The sequence below is a fragment of the Xenopus tropicalis genome, chromosome 9 (assembly GCF_000004195.4).
Source record: "Xenopus tropicalis strain Nigerian chromosome 9, UCB_Xtro_10.0, whole genome shotgun sequence".
Classification (NCBI taxonomy): domain Eukaryota; kingdom Metazoa; phylum Chordata; class Amphibia; order Anura; family Pipidae; genus Xenopus; species Xenopus tropicalis.
Window position 1 is genome coordinate 39,917,879 of NC_030685.2, and position 18,776 is coordinate 39,936,654.

Here is an 18,776-nt window from a genome sequence, read left to right on the forward strand (position 1 = left end):
TTAGTAAACCTGCTTGTGCGTTTTTTCTGGGGCAAGTCATTATCGCTGTCTATCTTAGTAAATGGATGCCCAGAGTTTGCCCAGATGCAAGCCTATAGAACCTATAGCACAATCTGTTTTTGTGAGTATTTGTGCGCAATGTACATTTCACTGCAATTTACAAAAAAAGAAAGACAGGCACGGCAGTGCAAAATTTAAATTGTTTGTGAATAAATATGTGCTTTGCCAACTTTATAAATAACTGAGTAGAAAATGGTTTAGTATGGCCTGTATGTCAAAAGTCTTCAAGCTAGGTTTGTTAGGATCTCTAAGAGTGACTTGAAAGGGTTTTTGCACCTTTAAATTTTTCCCTATTATTTTTGACAGTCAGTTTATTTCTTTTAGTACATGAATGGAGTCTAAATTAAAAAAAAATACATCAGTATTGCTTTTTATTTTTGAAAAATAATAAAATATAAAAGCCCGAGTGATGTAATTACCCCCTAACTTCATCATCTTATTAAGGGGTAATTAGGACCAGTGCCTTGAATAATGTCTCATAAAGTCTCATTTGGGCACGCCCTGCCAAAACTACTTAACATCAAGGATAAAATTTTCAACATGAAGATTTAAAGAAGCCATTCTAAAAGTATATATCTGAAAGCCTCAAAAGAAGCATCTGGTTACATACCAATTTCTATGGTTCTGTATTGCAAGTGAACCATGGTCAAAGCCAGACTTATCAAATGGAGAAGTGAGTCTACCCAGGAGTGCCCATCCTGCCAAAACCTGTCATCAAGCAAGGCATAATATATTATTAAGCTGAAAATGTATCCCCAAAAGTTCATACAAACATTTTAGGCCTCTCTTGCCTCACCTCAAGTAAGAGGATAGCCAACTCAGGTTTTGTAACTAAGCTGTAAATGTACATGCCCCCAGAATCTTTTTGCTATTTACAATGAGTAATGTATTGGATGCAGTATACTGGGCATGCTTTAGTATTCAGTTTGATTCAGCTACTGAGAATCACTTTGAAGGTATTCTCACAAAGCCTTTTACATGGGTGAGCTTTGTTTAAAGGCGTGCTCTTGACGCTGATATCTTGGATGAGCTTTGCTCCGATTATCAGTTGATAAGACATGCATTCTATAGAAGCACAGGCACCTGAGTGCAGAGAGCAGTTTGAAGTGTTTCAATAAGAGGATATTAAAATGGATAGGATTTGGTCTGTATTAGTACTTCTTCCAGTATTTATGCAAATAGCCATCAGCAAGCCTCTATCTGTATATAGAAAAGAAACTACTAACAAACTGCTTGTTATATCCTTTGATGGATTTCGCTGGAATTATGATGAAGATGTTTATACACCAAACTTGGACTATCTGACTGAGATTGGAGTAAAAGCTAAGTATATAAGTCCTCCGTTTGTAACAATGACATCTCCATCTCACTTCACCACAATAACTGGTGAGTACAATCATTTTTAAAAAAGGAAATTATTTGTTTTTATAATGTTTGCCATATACTCTATGTACATAATCAACTATCCTAATAATACTCTCAACCTTACAACTGTAAGATTAGAAAAGCAATACAATTATATTAGAAAAGCATTACAATTGCCATAACAGATATATTAAGATGGGTACACTCAACTCAACATTAAAAGCTAGGGTTTAGGGAAACAGCAGATATTATTACTATAATAATAACAATTACTCATAAACATTGAAATAATATGACACAGTTTTTAAACATACATGTGGCTGTCCAAGATGTGATGTTACATTAAAATGATTAAGGGGCTACAGTTAACATGGAGGTGGTTGTGTGAGCAAGCAAGGAGCTTGACATGCCATAAGTCTAAAAGCTAGAGGAAGCATAAATGTATTTATTTAATGAGAAACAATTTCTTCTGTTACAGGTAATAGAAAAGTCTCTACTATAGCTGTGTCACTGAAATCAAGCATAATTTGAACACCCACATGTGGGGTCAAATTGCAGAGAGGTTTGGTTAAGGAGGAATCAATCTTGTGCAACAAGTCTTACAACCAAGTCTTTATGATCCTTTATCTAGTAAACAGTAACAAGAGAGAGAGAAAAGAATCCTTTGTGAATATAAGGAACTGGACCAGTTCCTAGATCAACTTTTTTACTGACCTTATTATAAGGTACCCTTATATATTTATACATGATTACCATGTATATTATGCTTATTTTTTTCAGCTTGGTTGCCCTTCTTTGGATTGTCTTAAAATTAATATCCTAATTCAGTACAGGAGACCAAAAGTGCACTGAATATTCTAGATGGGGCTTTACTGGTGTCTCATAAATGGGAAGAATAACCCCCTCCTCCCATGAACCTATACCCTTTTTTTTCCCTTGCAGCTGCTGATTGGCATTGCGCGCTTTAGCTATATAATCCACAAGCACCCCTAGGTCCATTATGGATTTGCTTAACACAGTCCCATTAAGTGTATAAGTGGCTTGCATATTTTTATATCCCAGCTGTATTACAGATATTGGATCCCTTATTTGGAAACCCGTTATCCAGAAAGTTCCGAATTACGGAAAGACCAATTCCCACAGACTCCATTATAAGCAAATAATTCTAATTTTTAAAAATGATTTCCTTTATCTCTGTAATAATAAAACAGTACCTTATATTTGATCCCAACTGAGATATAATTAATCCTTTTTGGAGGCAAAACAAGCCCATCGGGTTTATTCATTATTTAAATGATTTTTAGCAGACTTAAATTGTGGAGGTCCAAATTACGTAAAGATCCCTTATCCGGAAAACCTCAGGTCCCAAGCATTCTGAATAACTGGTCCCATACCTGTAACTTATATATCAACAATGAACCTCATCTGCCACCCAGATTGCCAGTTTGTAAAGATCCTGCTAGAAGGCTGCCACATTCTGGATAAAATAAACTGGGTTGCATAACTGTGTGTCATCTGCAAACACTGATACATTACTTATAATACCATCCCCTAAGTCAATAAATTAAATAAAAGTGGACCCAACACAGAGCCCTGCAGGACCCCATCAAGAGCCCTTCTACAAGTAGAGATTGATAATCACCCTTTGCACCTGATCCTTTAGTCTGTTTCCTTTTCATGTAAAAACATTACTCAGAACAATTGACAATAGTTTATAAAGCAGTTATGTGGCACTATATTAAATGTTTTAGCAAAATCCAAATAGATCACATATACTGCAACCCCACTGTCCAACTAACTACTTACTTACAACTTCATCAAAAAAGCAATTAAATTTTTCTGACATGACCTGCCCTTCATAAAGCCATGCTGATTACTGCTCATAATGCCATTCTCCATGAGATAATCTTGAATGTGTTCTCTTAACAAACCATCTACCAATAACTTTTCCACCACAAATGTCAAACTTATGGGACTATAATTACCAGGCTGAGATCATAATCCCTTTTAAAATATAGGAATTACAACCTCTTTACTCCAATCCATAGGTACCTTATCAGATGAAAGTGAGTCTAAAACATCAGAAAAAAGGCTTGGCTAAACCAAGCTATGGATGTATTCAATCAGGACGTGGTGCCTTGTTCATATTCATTTTAAGTAAACCTTTATGTACCACATTCTGTGTCAGCCACTGACTTGACTGAGCTGATCCCTCTGTGAACTGAATAAGTACATTTTCTTTTTGTGTATCCTTTATAATCAAATTATTGGCATTATTTAATGGAGCAACACCCTGAATTTTTTACATTTTCCCAGAATTTATGCTGCTTTGACGCCATCCCTTGGCAAACATAAAATTGGTTTCCTACTGTATTTTGAGGTTAGTCTTAGCCTGTGCTGCACAAAAGTTTCTCATTTTCTATTTTCATCCTCCTGATTGCTCTTTTATATCTCTTGTTATAGTATTTCTATTATTTAAGGAAAGTTTTTGTCACCTTAATGCTGCCAAATGCTGCATCTGATTGACCACAATTGTTTTTCCCAAAAAAAAGTTATTTGCATGCTCTGTGTGTTGGGAATTGCCTTGTATTTAACCCAAATTAAGAGAATATTTGAAATGTCTCTCTCTTTCATATAGTATACAAAACAATTCTTTTAAATGCTTTTTCCTAAACTATTTCAGATGTAAGTGACTTAGATATCACATTAAGTAATTCACTTTTTTACTGTTTTTATCGGTTATTTTCTGCATGTTGCATGTTTTTAATCTACATAAATCATATTGTAGAGGAATTTTTAGAGCAAATTGACCAATAACTGCTGCTTGGATTAAAAAACTGATCCTTACTAACCGACTTCCAAAACCTTTAAAATAGTTCATAGCAACCTTTTACTAGATGTTCATATGTAAAGTGTCTCATTACGTTCTGGATATACAAAGAATTATGCTGCCAAATGTTGGCAATCCAGATGAGGCTAGCCAACAGCTAAACAAATTAATGGTTAAAAAGTCTTTATAAAACTTGTATGTGTGGCAGACCTATAGTTTTTACATTTGAATGCAGCTGACCTGTGGCTCCTAAATAACTTTCTCCTATCGAAATGTGATAAAAAAATTTTGTTAAGCAGACTGATAACAGGCATATTCTAATATTTTTCCTCAAAACTGCAGGGCGCTGGATAGAAGATCATGGTGTAATCCACAATTTGATGTTTAACCCTGAGACTCTAGAAAAACTTAGCTTTAAAAAAACGCAAACTATGTCGGAATGGTGGGACAATGGAGTATTGCCTTTGTGGATTACTGCCCAAAACCAGGTGCTTTTCCTTACCCAGGACAGGCTTATGTGTTTTTATTTTGATGATATATACAAATAATTTATTCGCACATAAATGAGATTTTGTAGATAAAAGTTCTTTGTATTATTAGTCATGTCTAAACAGTGTATTCTTACAATTTGTGTGTGTAAAAATTATACCGGCTTGTATTTAGGTGCTGCCCTAGGCACAGGACCTCAACTCACCTCCTTCTCTCAGTGATCAGCACACATGCACCAATCACAGCATACATGATCCACCCCCTCCACTGGGCCTCTGCCAGATCACTGTGGTTTAATCTGACAGCAGGCAGGGGAATTTTTTGTGCACTCTTTTAATTTAGCATATATGTACCTGCCCTCCTTCAACATTCACCCTAGACATGGTAATACAGCTCTGGTGCGCACACAGCAGTGGCTGGGTCCAAGGTAATACTGAATTATATATTCAGATACATTGTTTATTGAGTGCTACATTATTTCCTGCACAGCTTAGTGGGAACATTGAGGCTGACCATACACCAAATGCATCTGACATAAAAACTATACAAACTATACTGGAGAAAACTTTTAGGATGCAAACTTCTGAAAAAGCTGCAGGAGTAATTTCTTTATTTTAATATATGTTTTATTCCTTAGCCAGAACTAAGACTTGAAAAAAAATTAATGTCTGTTTACCAGTGCTGGGTCAAGCTGGTCAGCGACCCTGGGCAAGGGGTAGATGACAGAGGGGAGGTACATGCCTAGTGCCCCCCCCCCCCAACATTGTGTCCCAGGCACATGCCTCTCCTGCCTACCATTAGTAGTTTACAGCAGTCCACAATCTTCTGATCATTTCAAGCTATCTTTCTGATGTCAGTGTCACTCTCCACATATTCTCTCGGCTGCTGTAGAGCAGTTAAACTAAGAGACACATGAGCCACCTGTAATGTACCTGACACCTTGAAACAGGCTAACGGCATAGGCTGCTACCATAGAAATCTGTATTCTAATGCCTACACCATGTGTTTAACTGAACACTATAATTGCATTCAACATAAATGCATGTAAATTTAAAGATCAAGATAGCAAATATTTTTGTGTATTTCCAGTTAAAGATTGATCAGGTTGAATATGTAGTAAAATTATGTGGCAAACCCAAGTGGCTGATTTTTGAAATAGTGAACTGGGGAAATTTTGAAGGATTCCCATTTTTGCTATTTAACAAAATTTGTTATTTTCAAGATGGGCAAGACAATTTCTAATGGTTTGACACATTTATAAAAGCTAATTGGGTTGGGATATTTATTTTCTGTGCTGACTATTCAGGCCTTTCATCAATTTGGCAGCTTATCTGCCCATGTATGGGGCCCTCCAATGGGCCTATGCAACTGATAAGTGGCCGCAAATCAGGCCGGTGACATTCAGGCAAGGTTCAAATCAAGGACTGCACCAGCTCATTAGTTAATTTGATTGTTTGGCGCTAAAGCCAAACCATTAACTGAAATATTAATTTGCCTAGAGTTCACAATATCTGGGATGGTTTAGGATATCCTTAAAGCTGTTGGATCTTTATGTAATCTATTTAAAAGACAAACCACATCTGTCAAAATAAAACCGACATTTAGTTTTAAATAATGCATAGATCTAGCAATAATGCATAGAGCATTTGGTACTACATGGCTGGAGACCCAAGGGAAGACACTAGCCATGTGGGCAGTCAGAAAAAAGTAACATTGATAGAGTGGGGTGTTCATATCTAAAGCAGCATAGAACTGCTCTGTGTGAAAAACAGTATAACACCCATATGCATCAAAGAAAACAAAATGAGCAATTGTTAATGAGCATTTCTTTTGGGTGTATTTTGTTTTCCTAAAAATGTGCAGGACTAGAATGCGAAAATATTGCTGTAAAAAATCAAATATGAAATCCTTTACCAGTGCAAAGATATTCTAATATTTACATAGTCATAAAGACAACTATTTTATCACAAATTAATATTTCAATGTGATATATTTTATTTTTCAGGGTCTAAAAACTGGATCCTTTCATTATCCTGGTGGAGGTGCAAAGTATGGTGAACAAGCAGTGTTTAAATCTCTGGTGGAAGAGCCTGACCATCCTGACAGCAATGAGACTGAGTGGAGGGAAAACATAGACATAGTTATGAAATGGTTCAACGAAGAAAATTTAGATTTTGTAACGCTCTACTATGGGGAACCTGACAAAACAGGGCACTTGATAGGCCCCGAAACAGAGAAGAGAAAGGAAATTATTCAACAGATCGATAGAACTATTGGATATCTGTTAGATGCAATTCAAAAGAACAACTTAAAAGACAAATTAAATGTCATCATTACATCAGATCATGGTATGACCAATGTTAAAAAGCAACCAGATGTTACTGAAATAAAACTAGCAGATTACATTAATTTTAAAGATCTCGTCAAATTTGACATATTGGATTATGGCGGTTTTGGGATGGTTTTACCAAAAGAAGGAAAAGAGGAGGAGATATATCAGAAACTAAAGAATGCACACCCTCATTTAAATGTATACAAGAAAGAGGAATTTCCTGAACATTTTCATTTTTCCAAATTTAAAAGAGTCTTACCAATCTTGCTGTATGGAGATCTTGGCTACAGTGTAAATGGGGTAAGTAATGTATACAAAATTATGGTTAAAAGGAAAACTATACCTTCAAAACAAATATTTAACCAACAGCTAATTTGTATAATAATAGGTGACATATTAAACAATTTTACTGAATTGGCATGTATATATCTGTAAATATTGGCATTTTTACATGTATTACTTTAAATTAAGTGATGGCCTGTGTGCCGCTCACTGGTCACCTGACATGACATAATGTAGGGTCTAATTGTGCCCTTGGTTTGTGTGTGAGCACAGTGAACCATACCAGATGTCCTTAGTACTTAATATGACAATTTTCCTATTTAGGATAACACAATGGCATATACTGCTAGAAAAATATATTTTTATGAAAATAGTTTATTTAGATGAAGCGGTGTTTTAGATATGGGTTGTTTTATACCGCATATGTACTGAAAAAAAATATGTCACTGTAACATTAAAATACTTAAGGTAACCTACTGTACAAATGCTAGCTATAGATAAGAAGAATTACTTACTTACCAGTTCTTAAGTTGGTTCTTTGCATCTTTAGCATAATTGCTACTATACCTTTCTATAAGAGTAATATACAACAAGTGCTAAAATGGATGCACATTTGGAAACCATTCATTAAAGGTACTTGTGTCCAAAATTGCTCCTTGCACTTCCTTCCCTGAGCACCATTGCATCTGTTTGAATGAAAGCTGTCTAAATGCAAATTGATCCAAAGAAAGGTGAAAAAGTCCCATCTGTAGCCTCTCCAATTGGCCTTAAGGAGGCCATACATGTTGGTGGCCAAATGAGGGGATCTTCTCCCAATATGCCCACCAAAATTGAGTAATATTGGGCTAATTATCAGGCATAGACACTGCCTGATCTAGGACCACATCAATGAGTCAACACGGTCCTTGATCCCATTGGGTTTCACGATAACGGATCCCTTACCTGTATGTACAGGGTGTATGTTATCATACACCCTTAAAGTGACCCTTTTCCTGGGTAAGCAACCCCAACTTGACCAGACTTTATTTATCTTCCACCTACTTCCACCTTTTTAGAGAACTTTAGAGACCTTCCACACCCTTTTTAAAGTTTAGGAATCATCATTGGAATTCCTCTGTTTCAATAATATCTCTTTTGAGCACTGGGGACTAAAACTACAATACACTCTTACCAGTGCTTTATAAAGGTGAAGAATTACCCTCTCTTTCCTTGAATCTAAGCCCTATATACCTATAGCAGATAAGTATAGGGAAGTGGCTCCAATTGCTGTGTCTTTCATCTTGTACTGGTTCTTGGTGCAAAGTGCAGTCTGGCACCAAATCTCTTGACAAAAGTGCTCTGTAACTGAGCACAAAGGGGTATGATTTTATACTCCTTAATGCTATGTTGCATCAGGATATTTAATAAATGGCCCCTATGATATCTCTCTGTATGATAAGCAAGCAATTGTCCCTTGGATGAGGAGTGATATTTATGGCTCTGTTCAGGTCATTCCCCAAAGATATGATATCTCAATCTAACCTGTTAACTCTCAAATGAGTGAAATTCCAGCAATAAGTACAACAGTCCAGCCAAGATAACATAAGAGAGTTAATAGGAATATTCATATATACGGCGATATTAAAACAAATCTGAGAAAATGTTGCCTTTAGCTACTTTGTTTCCCACTTCTTAGTCAGTTTATATCTTTATTTACATTTTATTTCTCTCTCTCCTTTATAATGTTGATAAACAAGAGTGAAGTTCATTTTTATCTACAAAATATTAGCTAAGTTGTTACTTCTGGAACATTTGTTTTTATTTATGGTTTTATTATTTAAAAGCATTCTGTAAGTAAGTAAGTAAAAAAAATGTGTTTTCCTGACATTTTAACTGTTCTGAATATTAGCTAAAACTAGCAAGAAAAGCCACAGTCAGTAAATTATTAAAATGTGCCTCTTGCAGCTTGTTATAAAAGTTATCAGGAACACAATTCTCTTGGGTTTAAATAAGGTAAAGAAGAAGCAGAGAAAAGGCAAATAAGAAAAGCTTTAAAACATAGAAGGAAAAATGGAAATTATTATATTTAAGAAAGATAGACTTGTATAGTGCTCCTGCAAGCAAAGCCTTAGAAATATTTGAATTTCATATAAATCCAGAAGCTCTTAAATCTACAATTAGATCCAGTTAAATTATTTCCAATATATTGTCTGTTTTAAGAATGTATTTTTTAGCTTGTTATAGAATATCCTATTCTTAGTAACTTTTTCATTGTTTTAATCATTAGTTTTTTTATGTGTTCTAGTATTTCAATTCTTTTTCAACTTCTTTTTCTGCCTCTTTATAGCTTTCAAATGGGGGTCACTGGCAACAGAAACCAAAACAGTATTGCTCTGTAAGGGTACAAATGTATTATTATTGTGGCCTTCTCTACTTATAATTCTTTTCAGGCTTTCTCCTATTCATGTCCCACTTAGTTATTTAAAACACTGCTAGTTGCTGGATAAAGTGAACCCAGGCAACCATCTAGTTTCTAGAATTCTGTGCTTTAGGGCCGCTGAACAAAAAGCCAAATAATTCAGCAAATGAAAGATGCAGATGAAAGATAAATACTACTTGTAAATTGTGTTAAGTTAAAGGTAAACTACCCCTTCTCACCATAAGAGAAAGCAGAATGGGCAATGCTATGAACAGGACAATATTTCCAGCAATCGTAGGAAATGGGAAGGTAACATAAATCCTTCTTCCAGACAGAACACAGAACAGCAGATAAAACATGACTAGATGTCATATACTGTAGCCCCCTATATTGTACAGTAAGGTGCCGCACAGCTCCCTTGATAAAAGATATTCATAAAACAATGCCAAATGCTGCTTGATTATCAATAGAACAAATACAGACACTTGTACCAAAAACATTTTTCTTATTAATTGTGAGGAGCACCTGATGGCACGCCTCTCCCATCTGGTGCCATGTCCAAAATGGCTGTTACGTGGGACACGGCACCAGCACAGTGACATCAACACACAGATATGTGATGTCATTGTATTGTGCATGGCACAAAAATCAAAATAAACAGAAGCCAAAGTCCTGGGTTTAATGCCCCAATATAGGTCTTACCCTGTGACTTCTGACTGTGATTGTTTGATGTCTGCCTTGACCTTTTGCCTAAATACCATCAAGAGCCTTCTTAATCCCTTGGACACCTCAAACTGGACTTTCTGTATAGAGGCTTCTTTCTTGGTTCAGACATTAATATTACAAATTTAACTATAAGGTTATGGGTTAATCCAAGTGTATCTCACCATTTTTGGGGAAAAACAGTGCTAAATGGTCTACCTTACTTCATATGAAAGTCTCTTCTGATTATTTGATTTCTTCCTTAACAGCTTATACTGATCTAATTAAAAAGGAAATATTGCGACAACCACACAGAGTTTATTGTATTCAACTTTTATTTGCCACAGGTCAGAGATTAATTTTTAAATATTGAATGAGCCCCTTTGCCCCAAAAAAACTGATACTCACCGGTTAAATTGCATTGTTTGGCCATAGGTGGGCTTATCGGGAGACGATTCGCTCGTTTGGTGGCCAAACAAGCAGATTGAACCATTTATAGCCACCTTATGGCTTACCTTAATTACCTATGGCTTACCTTAATTTCTTACAGGTTAAGATACACTACTAACACTCCGTTTTAAAGAATTTACTTAATAGAGACAAATAAGATTTATGCTTCAGTAGGTAATGCCAATATCTGTGGATATATTATATCGTTCAGCACTAGTGACTAAAAGTAAGCACCTGAAAGTTGATCAAGAAAAAATAATTAATTACAGTAAGGAATGAAAGTAACTAATGCTGTAACATAAATGACTGATTTACTAGAAAGAAATTTTAAAGACCTAGAAATAGAAGCAGTAGGCAAAATCTGGGATAGACTGAACCCTTGGGATCTAGATAATTTAAAGATTGCAGCATGTATTCAACAGTATTTTGGAAAAAGAGTCTAATGTAATTAATTTAGATTTAGCACTTTGGATAAACAAACCCAAAGAAATTTCCTCACATGATCCCAAAGATGTTATCTGCTGCTTATATATGTAAAGAAGTACTGGACAAAAACAAAAACAGTACCAACAATTTCCAAGAAGATGTGGATATTACTATTTTCAGGATGTATCCAGGACCACCCTATAAAGGAAAGGTCTATATTTTTTGGATTTCATTTGAATTAAGCAAATACATTTGGACATGAAAACACTAAGGGGCACATTTACTAATCCACGAACGTCCGAAAAGCGTCCGAATGCGTTTTTTTTCGTAATGATCGGTATTTTGTTATTTTTTCGTAAATTGTCGCGACTTTTTCGTAGCCATTACGACTTGCTCGTAAATTGTCAAGCTTCAGTGTCGTGACTTTCCATGGGCCAGGTTGGAGCTGCAGAGTGCCATTGAGTCCTATGGGAGGCTTCCAAAATCATGCAAAGTCGCAAAGGTTTGCCCGCCGTTTACGAGCGTTCAATACGAAAAAGTCGCGACAATATACGAGCAAGTCGTAATGGCTATGAAAAAGTCGCGACAATTTACGAGCAAGTCGTAATGGCTACGAAAAAGTTGCGACAATTTACAAGCAAGTCGTAATGGCTACGAAAAAGTCGCGACAATTTACAAAAAAATCGCAAAATACCGAAAAAATTTACAAAAAAAACGCATTCGGACGCTTTTCGGATGTTCGTGGATTAGTAAATGTGCCCCTAAGAGACATGGAAGCATTTTTTTGCTAAACTGAAATGTATCCCACCTAGCAAAAACTGGACTTTCACACTCAGATAGTGGACTGTGGATCATGATACCTGTGCTACAAGTTCCTATCTGAGTCTCACAGACCTCAGGCCAGAGCGAGTAGCATCTTTTCTACTTTGAAATGTTACTTTAGTACACTATTTATCATTTCTCTTTATAGAAATAGTGCTGCTATATGAAGTTAACAGTGCTCCTGCAAGCTAGATCACTAGTATCATCCCCATACATTAAACTACAATGCAATGCTAGCACACAGAGTAGTAATATTACAAAAAAATCTCACATATTTGCACTCTATTCTGTTGCCTATACTATATGATTGTTATGAACAATGAACATGCCAAGAACAATAGCAGTTTGTCCCGCGCTGCATATTTCCATTGTGGCAACTTGTACATTTCTGTATGGAAGTCGTTGCCACTGAGATAAGCTGCCTTGATCAGATTTTTAAAAAATTGAACTGACAATTGCCCATCTGTCTTCATCCTGCCACTAGTATCCCCTGGTTATAGGTAATGCTCTACCCAAATAAGTCATTGATAATATCACAATCCTTTGTGAACTCTTTGCCAGCTGCCACTTCATTAGCATAATAACAATTATTACAATTTTAAATTTAAGCTGAGGCCATTTACATATATTACATATATTATCATAATGCAAGCTCAGCACACAGTGAAGTAATACTACAAACACTTTTACATATATACACTGTACATGCACTTTATTGTCTTAAATAATTTCTGTGTTGCATAAAAAGTAACAAGAACATCTATTCACCTGATATAGGAGGGGACCCCCTTTAACTGCTGCTTATATATAGCATATGGAATATGCATGTTTTTATTTCATTTTGTTTGATACCTTTAAGAATAAAACATACATGTGTTATATTTAGCAATGATATCATTCTGAAATGAAAGATTTAAGCCTCAACTTTGTGGTTTGTAGTTTCAACATTTGTTTAAGTAATTTGTAATAATTTGTAATTAAGTAATTTGTTTAAGTAATTTGATAAGTAAACAAATTCAACATTTGTTTAAGTAATACTATAGCACTAGTAACACTGTGCCTTTTATTAAAAGCATATTACTTATCTGATATATATGATGTTGAGGGGTTTAGGAACATCAGCAAATATTTTAATATTAGTTAATCACAATGAAAAAATAGCTTATATTATTCTGACAAATCTAAATTTGGTTTGCCGCAACCACATTCTGACTAGGTAACATTTTTGTTTGACTGGAAATACAAGAATAGATCTAAAATGCTCAGGACATGAAGTTTTAGGTATCTTTCCATAATTTGTAAAGCCATATCTTGTTTTGGGAAAAGGGATCTGTTTTCATCTTACACATTTTTCTTCCTGCTGTCTGGTGCTTGCTGGCGACCTGACATGTAGGGGGGCACATTAAACCACTCAATATGACTGTTTGGAAATGGTGATAAGAATTTTCATTGTTATCACAGTATATAAAGTCAAGTTAAAGAACTTTCTGTTAGTGAAAGTGGTGACTGTATGTATGCATACCTAGTTTTGGATTCTTTTATAGCAAATGCAGTCCCATATGGATAATCATAAATGTATTCTTGTGTGCAGAGACTCATTTTGTATGTGAATAAGGGCGACCATGGATTTGATAACAATGAAATGGATATGAAGATGATATTTCGAGCATTTGGTCCAGATTTTAAAAAGAACTACATTTCAAACCCATTTGACAGCATTCATATATACCCTCTAATGTGTAAACTCTTAGGGGTTATACCTGAGCCTCACAATGGTTCCTTAGCCATTACACAGGATATGATTACAAGTGCTGCAAACCCAGGTGACCCAGATGAGCCAAATCAAGACAATACAAGTAAGTAGTCTAATTAATGAAACCTCATAGACATTGGTTTCTTTTTCCTCCAGCAATGGTAAATCCTTTATTTTTACTTTGTATTCTCAGCAGCATTTGGCTTACAGAAGCCAAACAGTCCCTAGGATGTCCATGCCTTCAGAATAAAAACTATTTACATTTGTTTGGGTTAACAAAAAATTAAACAGAGCCAATGGGATTGTTCTGCAACCAATATGAATTCATGCAACTTTGTAAGAATCAATTTCAAAGGTTCTGTTTTATTATTACAGAAAAAGTAAGCATTTTTATGAATTAGAATGATTGGGCCTCTAGTAGGGTTGCCACCCATCTTGTAAATTACTAAGGCCAGCACCAGTATTACAAATTTACAAGCAAATTTTCCATAGTGGTACAGGTACTCACATTTGGGCCAGGAATCTATTCACCTGGCCCAGACCCACCTATGTTCTGCCTCTGTTTTGCACACTCTCCACCCCTTTGATATGATCAACCTACCCTGGCACATATCACCTGCTTCGAATGCTGGCTGGAAAGTTTTGGCCAAAAGGTGCAACCCTAGTTTTAAGAACAAATTGCACGCATTGCTTAATGGGTTTCAGCAAGAATATGACATTCAAAAGAAACTCCTATGTAGGAACTCACTGCAAATGTGTGGGCAGTACAAGTGTCAAATTGCTAAAAGTACCATACAGTTGCTTAATTTAATATAACTATATAGCACATAAACTGTTTATATGGTAACAAAGTACACGCTATCAAAGGTCAATAGGGTTTATAGTTTCTTGATTTTTCTATAACTAAAACCAAATGTCTGGTTGGCTGAAATCTTCCAATAGTACATGACAGTGACAGGCCAAAAGCAGGCTACAATGGCTGCACCACTTACCTGCTTTTTACTGGTAAGTTTTGGTCAGGTCAGTAAAAGCAGCTATCTACATTATATAACGCTTTTGTCCAGGTTTAGAGTGGGAGCCAACAGGCCCCCCACAGGCCCAATAAATAGTGACTGTCTATGGTATCTTACAGCAGCCCTTTTGGCATTTTTGTCACAATGGAAGCAAAGCAGTGATTACTTGTAAATGGCAACTTGACACAGGCTTTTTCTGTGGTAATTAGACTATTATTTTTCATAGCAAACAAAGGAACTTTCTAGCTGGAAAAGAAAAATAACTTATGACAGAATTCATGAAAAACTGGAGACTAAAAAGTAAAAATAATTACCTGAAAACAATTCAGATGACAGCATTGCTAGTAAAAAAAAATAACATATCAAAATAGTTTAACAATTTAAGTTATTAAGGCATTTTATGTAATACTTTTTGAGATGTGCTAACATTTGTCTTTTGCATTTAATAGGCAGTGCAGCCTTTATTGCAGGGATAATAATGAGTGCACTTCTTGGAGTCCTTCTGCTGGTTTTTGTCATATATGTACCTTACACAGTGGTGAAAAGAAGGAAAGTGTGAGTATTTGAAAAACTAATAACACAATTCAGTTTTTTAACAACAAAACAAAAAATGCATTTATACAGTTCCACAAGTAAATATTTACCATTTGTTTATTTTGAGTTGACAGCCATTTGGCAGAAAAGGTACTAATAATTGGTGTAATAATTGACTTTTACTTTTGGCTACCAATTCCAAAAGAATTACAATATTTAGGAAACTAAAACAGGCTTTACAATAGACCTTCAACTAATGACTTTAACATTATTAGGACTCTATTACAGCAATAATCAGTATGTTACTATAGTACTGGGTTGTCATACTTATCGCCACAGGTGGTAGATTCTCAGTCTGTGAATAAACACATACCAAGAATTTGCCCCTCCACTTCTCCACTGAAAAGTGTGCGTGCTTCTGGAAGCATTGTTTATTATTTCATCCCGAAACTGCATACTCGAGCATGACATAGTACTTTATACCTTCTGTCATCCTAACCTTGGAACATATGATTAAATGTATGACCACACACAAACCATCCCTATTTTGCATTGTGTAAATAGTCACGTATATTGTATACCTTGTACATTCAGTGTCACTTATAAAACATTAGTAAGATTTTTGCATTAAGAAAGGCATTAAGAAAGGTGTCCAGAAAGCTTGGGTTATAAAGCTTCTTTTAGTTAACAATTAAAAGGCATCACATTTGTGCCACTTGTTTATCTGAGTACAAAAGTGCAGGCTTTTGTAAGAGATATACATTGAGGTCAGTATAGATAAAATGCTAATGAATTATATTGTGCAAGGTATGCTCCAAAAGCTGATAAAATTGTAAGTCTCATTTAGAAAAACAGATTTTTTATCCAGTTGTACTTTAGCCAGCGGAAAAGTGTTTCTGACCCCTGCACGCAACTTTAATTTAAAAAGGAAATGAAAGTGCATGTGTGAGTTCTTTGTGGTCTGAAAATGGGAAAGTTGGAGCTTTTCAGCTGGCCATTTTTAGCTGCTTATGACAGTAACCTAGCAGAAACGTACAGGTAACCCCAGGCATTCCCCCATACCAATATTTTCTTACCAGGAAAAGAAAAAAGTAAAACAAGGCAGATTGCAAGTATTTGTCCAGTCCAGCTTAACTTTGGGAAAAGAACAAAAACAGGTGCAAAGACCCTGTTTTTTTTTTCTTTTAATCCTTCATGTGGCACAAGGTGCAGTGCACAGCCTGAACAAAGCATTGCCCAAAATGCAACTGATGAGTGCATAGACCCTAAGGGGTACAATTTTAGAGATGTGCCACTGTCAGTGGTAAATGAGCACTTCTATCTTTTCATTTCATGATTTCTTATATGGCTGACACTTAATTTCCATTGGTACCATTTTGTACAGTACTTGACTATGATTGTTGTCTGTATCATTACTGTTCATTTTGGTTGTCTAATGTTCACCATAACACCCTTAGAAGGTACTCTAGCAATAATTTATTAATAGGACAAAGCCTTCATGGCCATTATTACATAGTTACATAGGGTTAAAAAAGACCAGAGTCCATTAAGTTCAACCCTTCCAAGTAAACCCAGCACACACAACCTATACATATCACATTGACATATATTTTTTGTTTGTTTTACAACTTAAAGGAGAATGCAAGTCAAAATTTAAAAAAAAGCATACTGCCCAATAGTCCTTCTATTGTTTAGTAAAAACGCCACACTTTTGGCTCACCTAATCAAATATTTACAGGCAGCCATCTCTAAAAAGGAATTCTCCCTTCCTTTCCCTCCTTGCTTCATACTGCACATGTGTTTCATTCCCTCCCCCCTTCCCTCTGCCAGATCCGCTTCTGATTGGCTGGTGGGTATGTGTAGCTCAGAACAGGAGACAGGATCAAGCTACACACATGCTCAGAGAATAGGAAGGCTGCCGCTGGCAGCCTATAGGAAGGACAGAGAGATTTCAGTGATGTCACTGTAGTCTTCACACTGCTGTAGGCTGCCAGCACCATATCTCAGAGAAGCAAGCAGGGATCTAGGAATTTAGATATGCAGTAAGTACTTAAAAAGAATGCCTCATTGTCTTTTAATTATTGACCCACACACTGAACAGCAGTAAATTGAACAACAATCTACTATGTTATAAATCCTATGCACAGGGCCATATAATGCATTGGTTCCACATTGCCAAAAGACAGAGATAGAGGTAACTTATAAGCATTTAGTAAGATCTGCAAAGCTACTAGAACTTTAACAGGAAATACTACATTATGTCAGAAAGAGCAGGTCATTAATTTGTTCCTCATTCAAAAGATTTTTGAGCATGTAATTAAAATGTATTTGTTTTACTACAGAGAAAAGAAAAATCAGAAAGCTGGAAAACAAGTGGAGGAACATAAAGAACCAACAACACCATTTTAACCAGTTATGAATTGATAATTGTGTCTATAAGTAAAATATGACTTAATGTACAATGTAATATGTGATTTGTTTTACATTCTGAATGCTATGTCTATTAATAACTATTATTATCGTTAGGGTTATGTCACACAGTTTATCCTCTGCCTTCCCTCCCGACATCCACACAATTTCAGCACAAAAATGCATGCTTTGTCATTTTCTTATTCCACAATTGGGTTGGAAGGAATAATATTATAACAAAACATGACAATGCGTAACGTGACATAGCCCTTACAACTTCCTAAGCTTATACTTTCTTTACTAATCAATGTCATCAGTGTCATGACCAGAATATAGCAAGTTTGTGTATTCTTGTTTTCAGCTCAGCTCAACATAATACATGTCCTTTATTCATACAAATAATGTCCTTATTCCAGGGTACATTTATAAAAGTCTCATTTTCAGTGTATTATAATGGCTCCTAATAGACAGCTCTCTCTTTTGTTAGAGAAGTCATTAACATGCAGGACTGTCAAGGGTTGTCTGCAGTGGCATAACTTCTTTGTGCCGACCCTCCCAGCAAAAAAACATCATCACAGGGTCCCAGCACAGAGTAGCAAACCCTAATTGGCCCCCTTCCCTCACCCGCACATGTCCCCCCACCCACTTGCATATAAACTTCCTGGTCTGCTTATTCTATCGTTACACCACTGGTTGTACGATTCTAATAGAAGCACAACATTTCCTACATCTTTTCTGCTTCCTGCACATGTATCCTATTGCAGGGGCAATAGATTTGATGCTTATGATTCCCCCCCCCCCAAAAAAATAAACCTGACAAGTCTGTTTATAATTATAAACAGACTTGTCAGGTTTATTTTTTTTTGAGCTAAAACAATTACTATAATATCTCTATGTTATAGTGGATATTA

General features: G+C 35.7%; 1 protein-coding gene across 1 annotated transcript; it reads left to right on the forward strand.

The window, feature by feature from the left end:
- The first annotated feature begins 1,143 nt into the window (after positions 1-1,143).
- enpp7-l (ectonucleotide pyrophosphatase/phosphodiesterase family member 7-like) lies at positions 1,144-17,915 on the forward strand. Its single transcript, XM_031893763.1, has 6 exons — positions 1,144-1,446; positions 4,598-4,743; positions 6,750-7,376; positions 13,748-14,012; positions 15,372-15,477; positions 17,799-17,915. Exons 1-6 carry the CDS (start codon positions 1,191-1,193, stop codon positions 17,863-17,865), a joined length of 1,467 nt encoding a protein of 488 aa, XP_031749623.1. The 5' UTR covers positions 1,144-1,190; the 3' UTR covers positions 17,866-17,915.
- The last annotated feature ends 861 nt before the right edge of the window (positions 17,916-18,776 follow it).

Bases quoted from the DNA above. Each gene is read 5' to 3' on its own strand.
- enpp7-l (XM_031893763.1), top strand. From the start codon at position 1,191: ATGGATAGGATTTGGTCTGTATTAGTACTTCTTCCAGTATTTATGCAA. The intron at 7,377-13,747 runs GTAAGTAATGTA...TCTTGTGTGCAG, and splicing joins TTGGCTACAGTGTAAATGGG to AGACTCATTTTGTATGTGAA. The intron at 14,013-15,371 runs GTAAGTAGTCTA...TGCATTTAATAG, and splicing joins GCCAAATCAAGACAATACAA to GCAGTGCAGCCTTTATTGCA.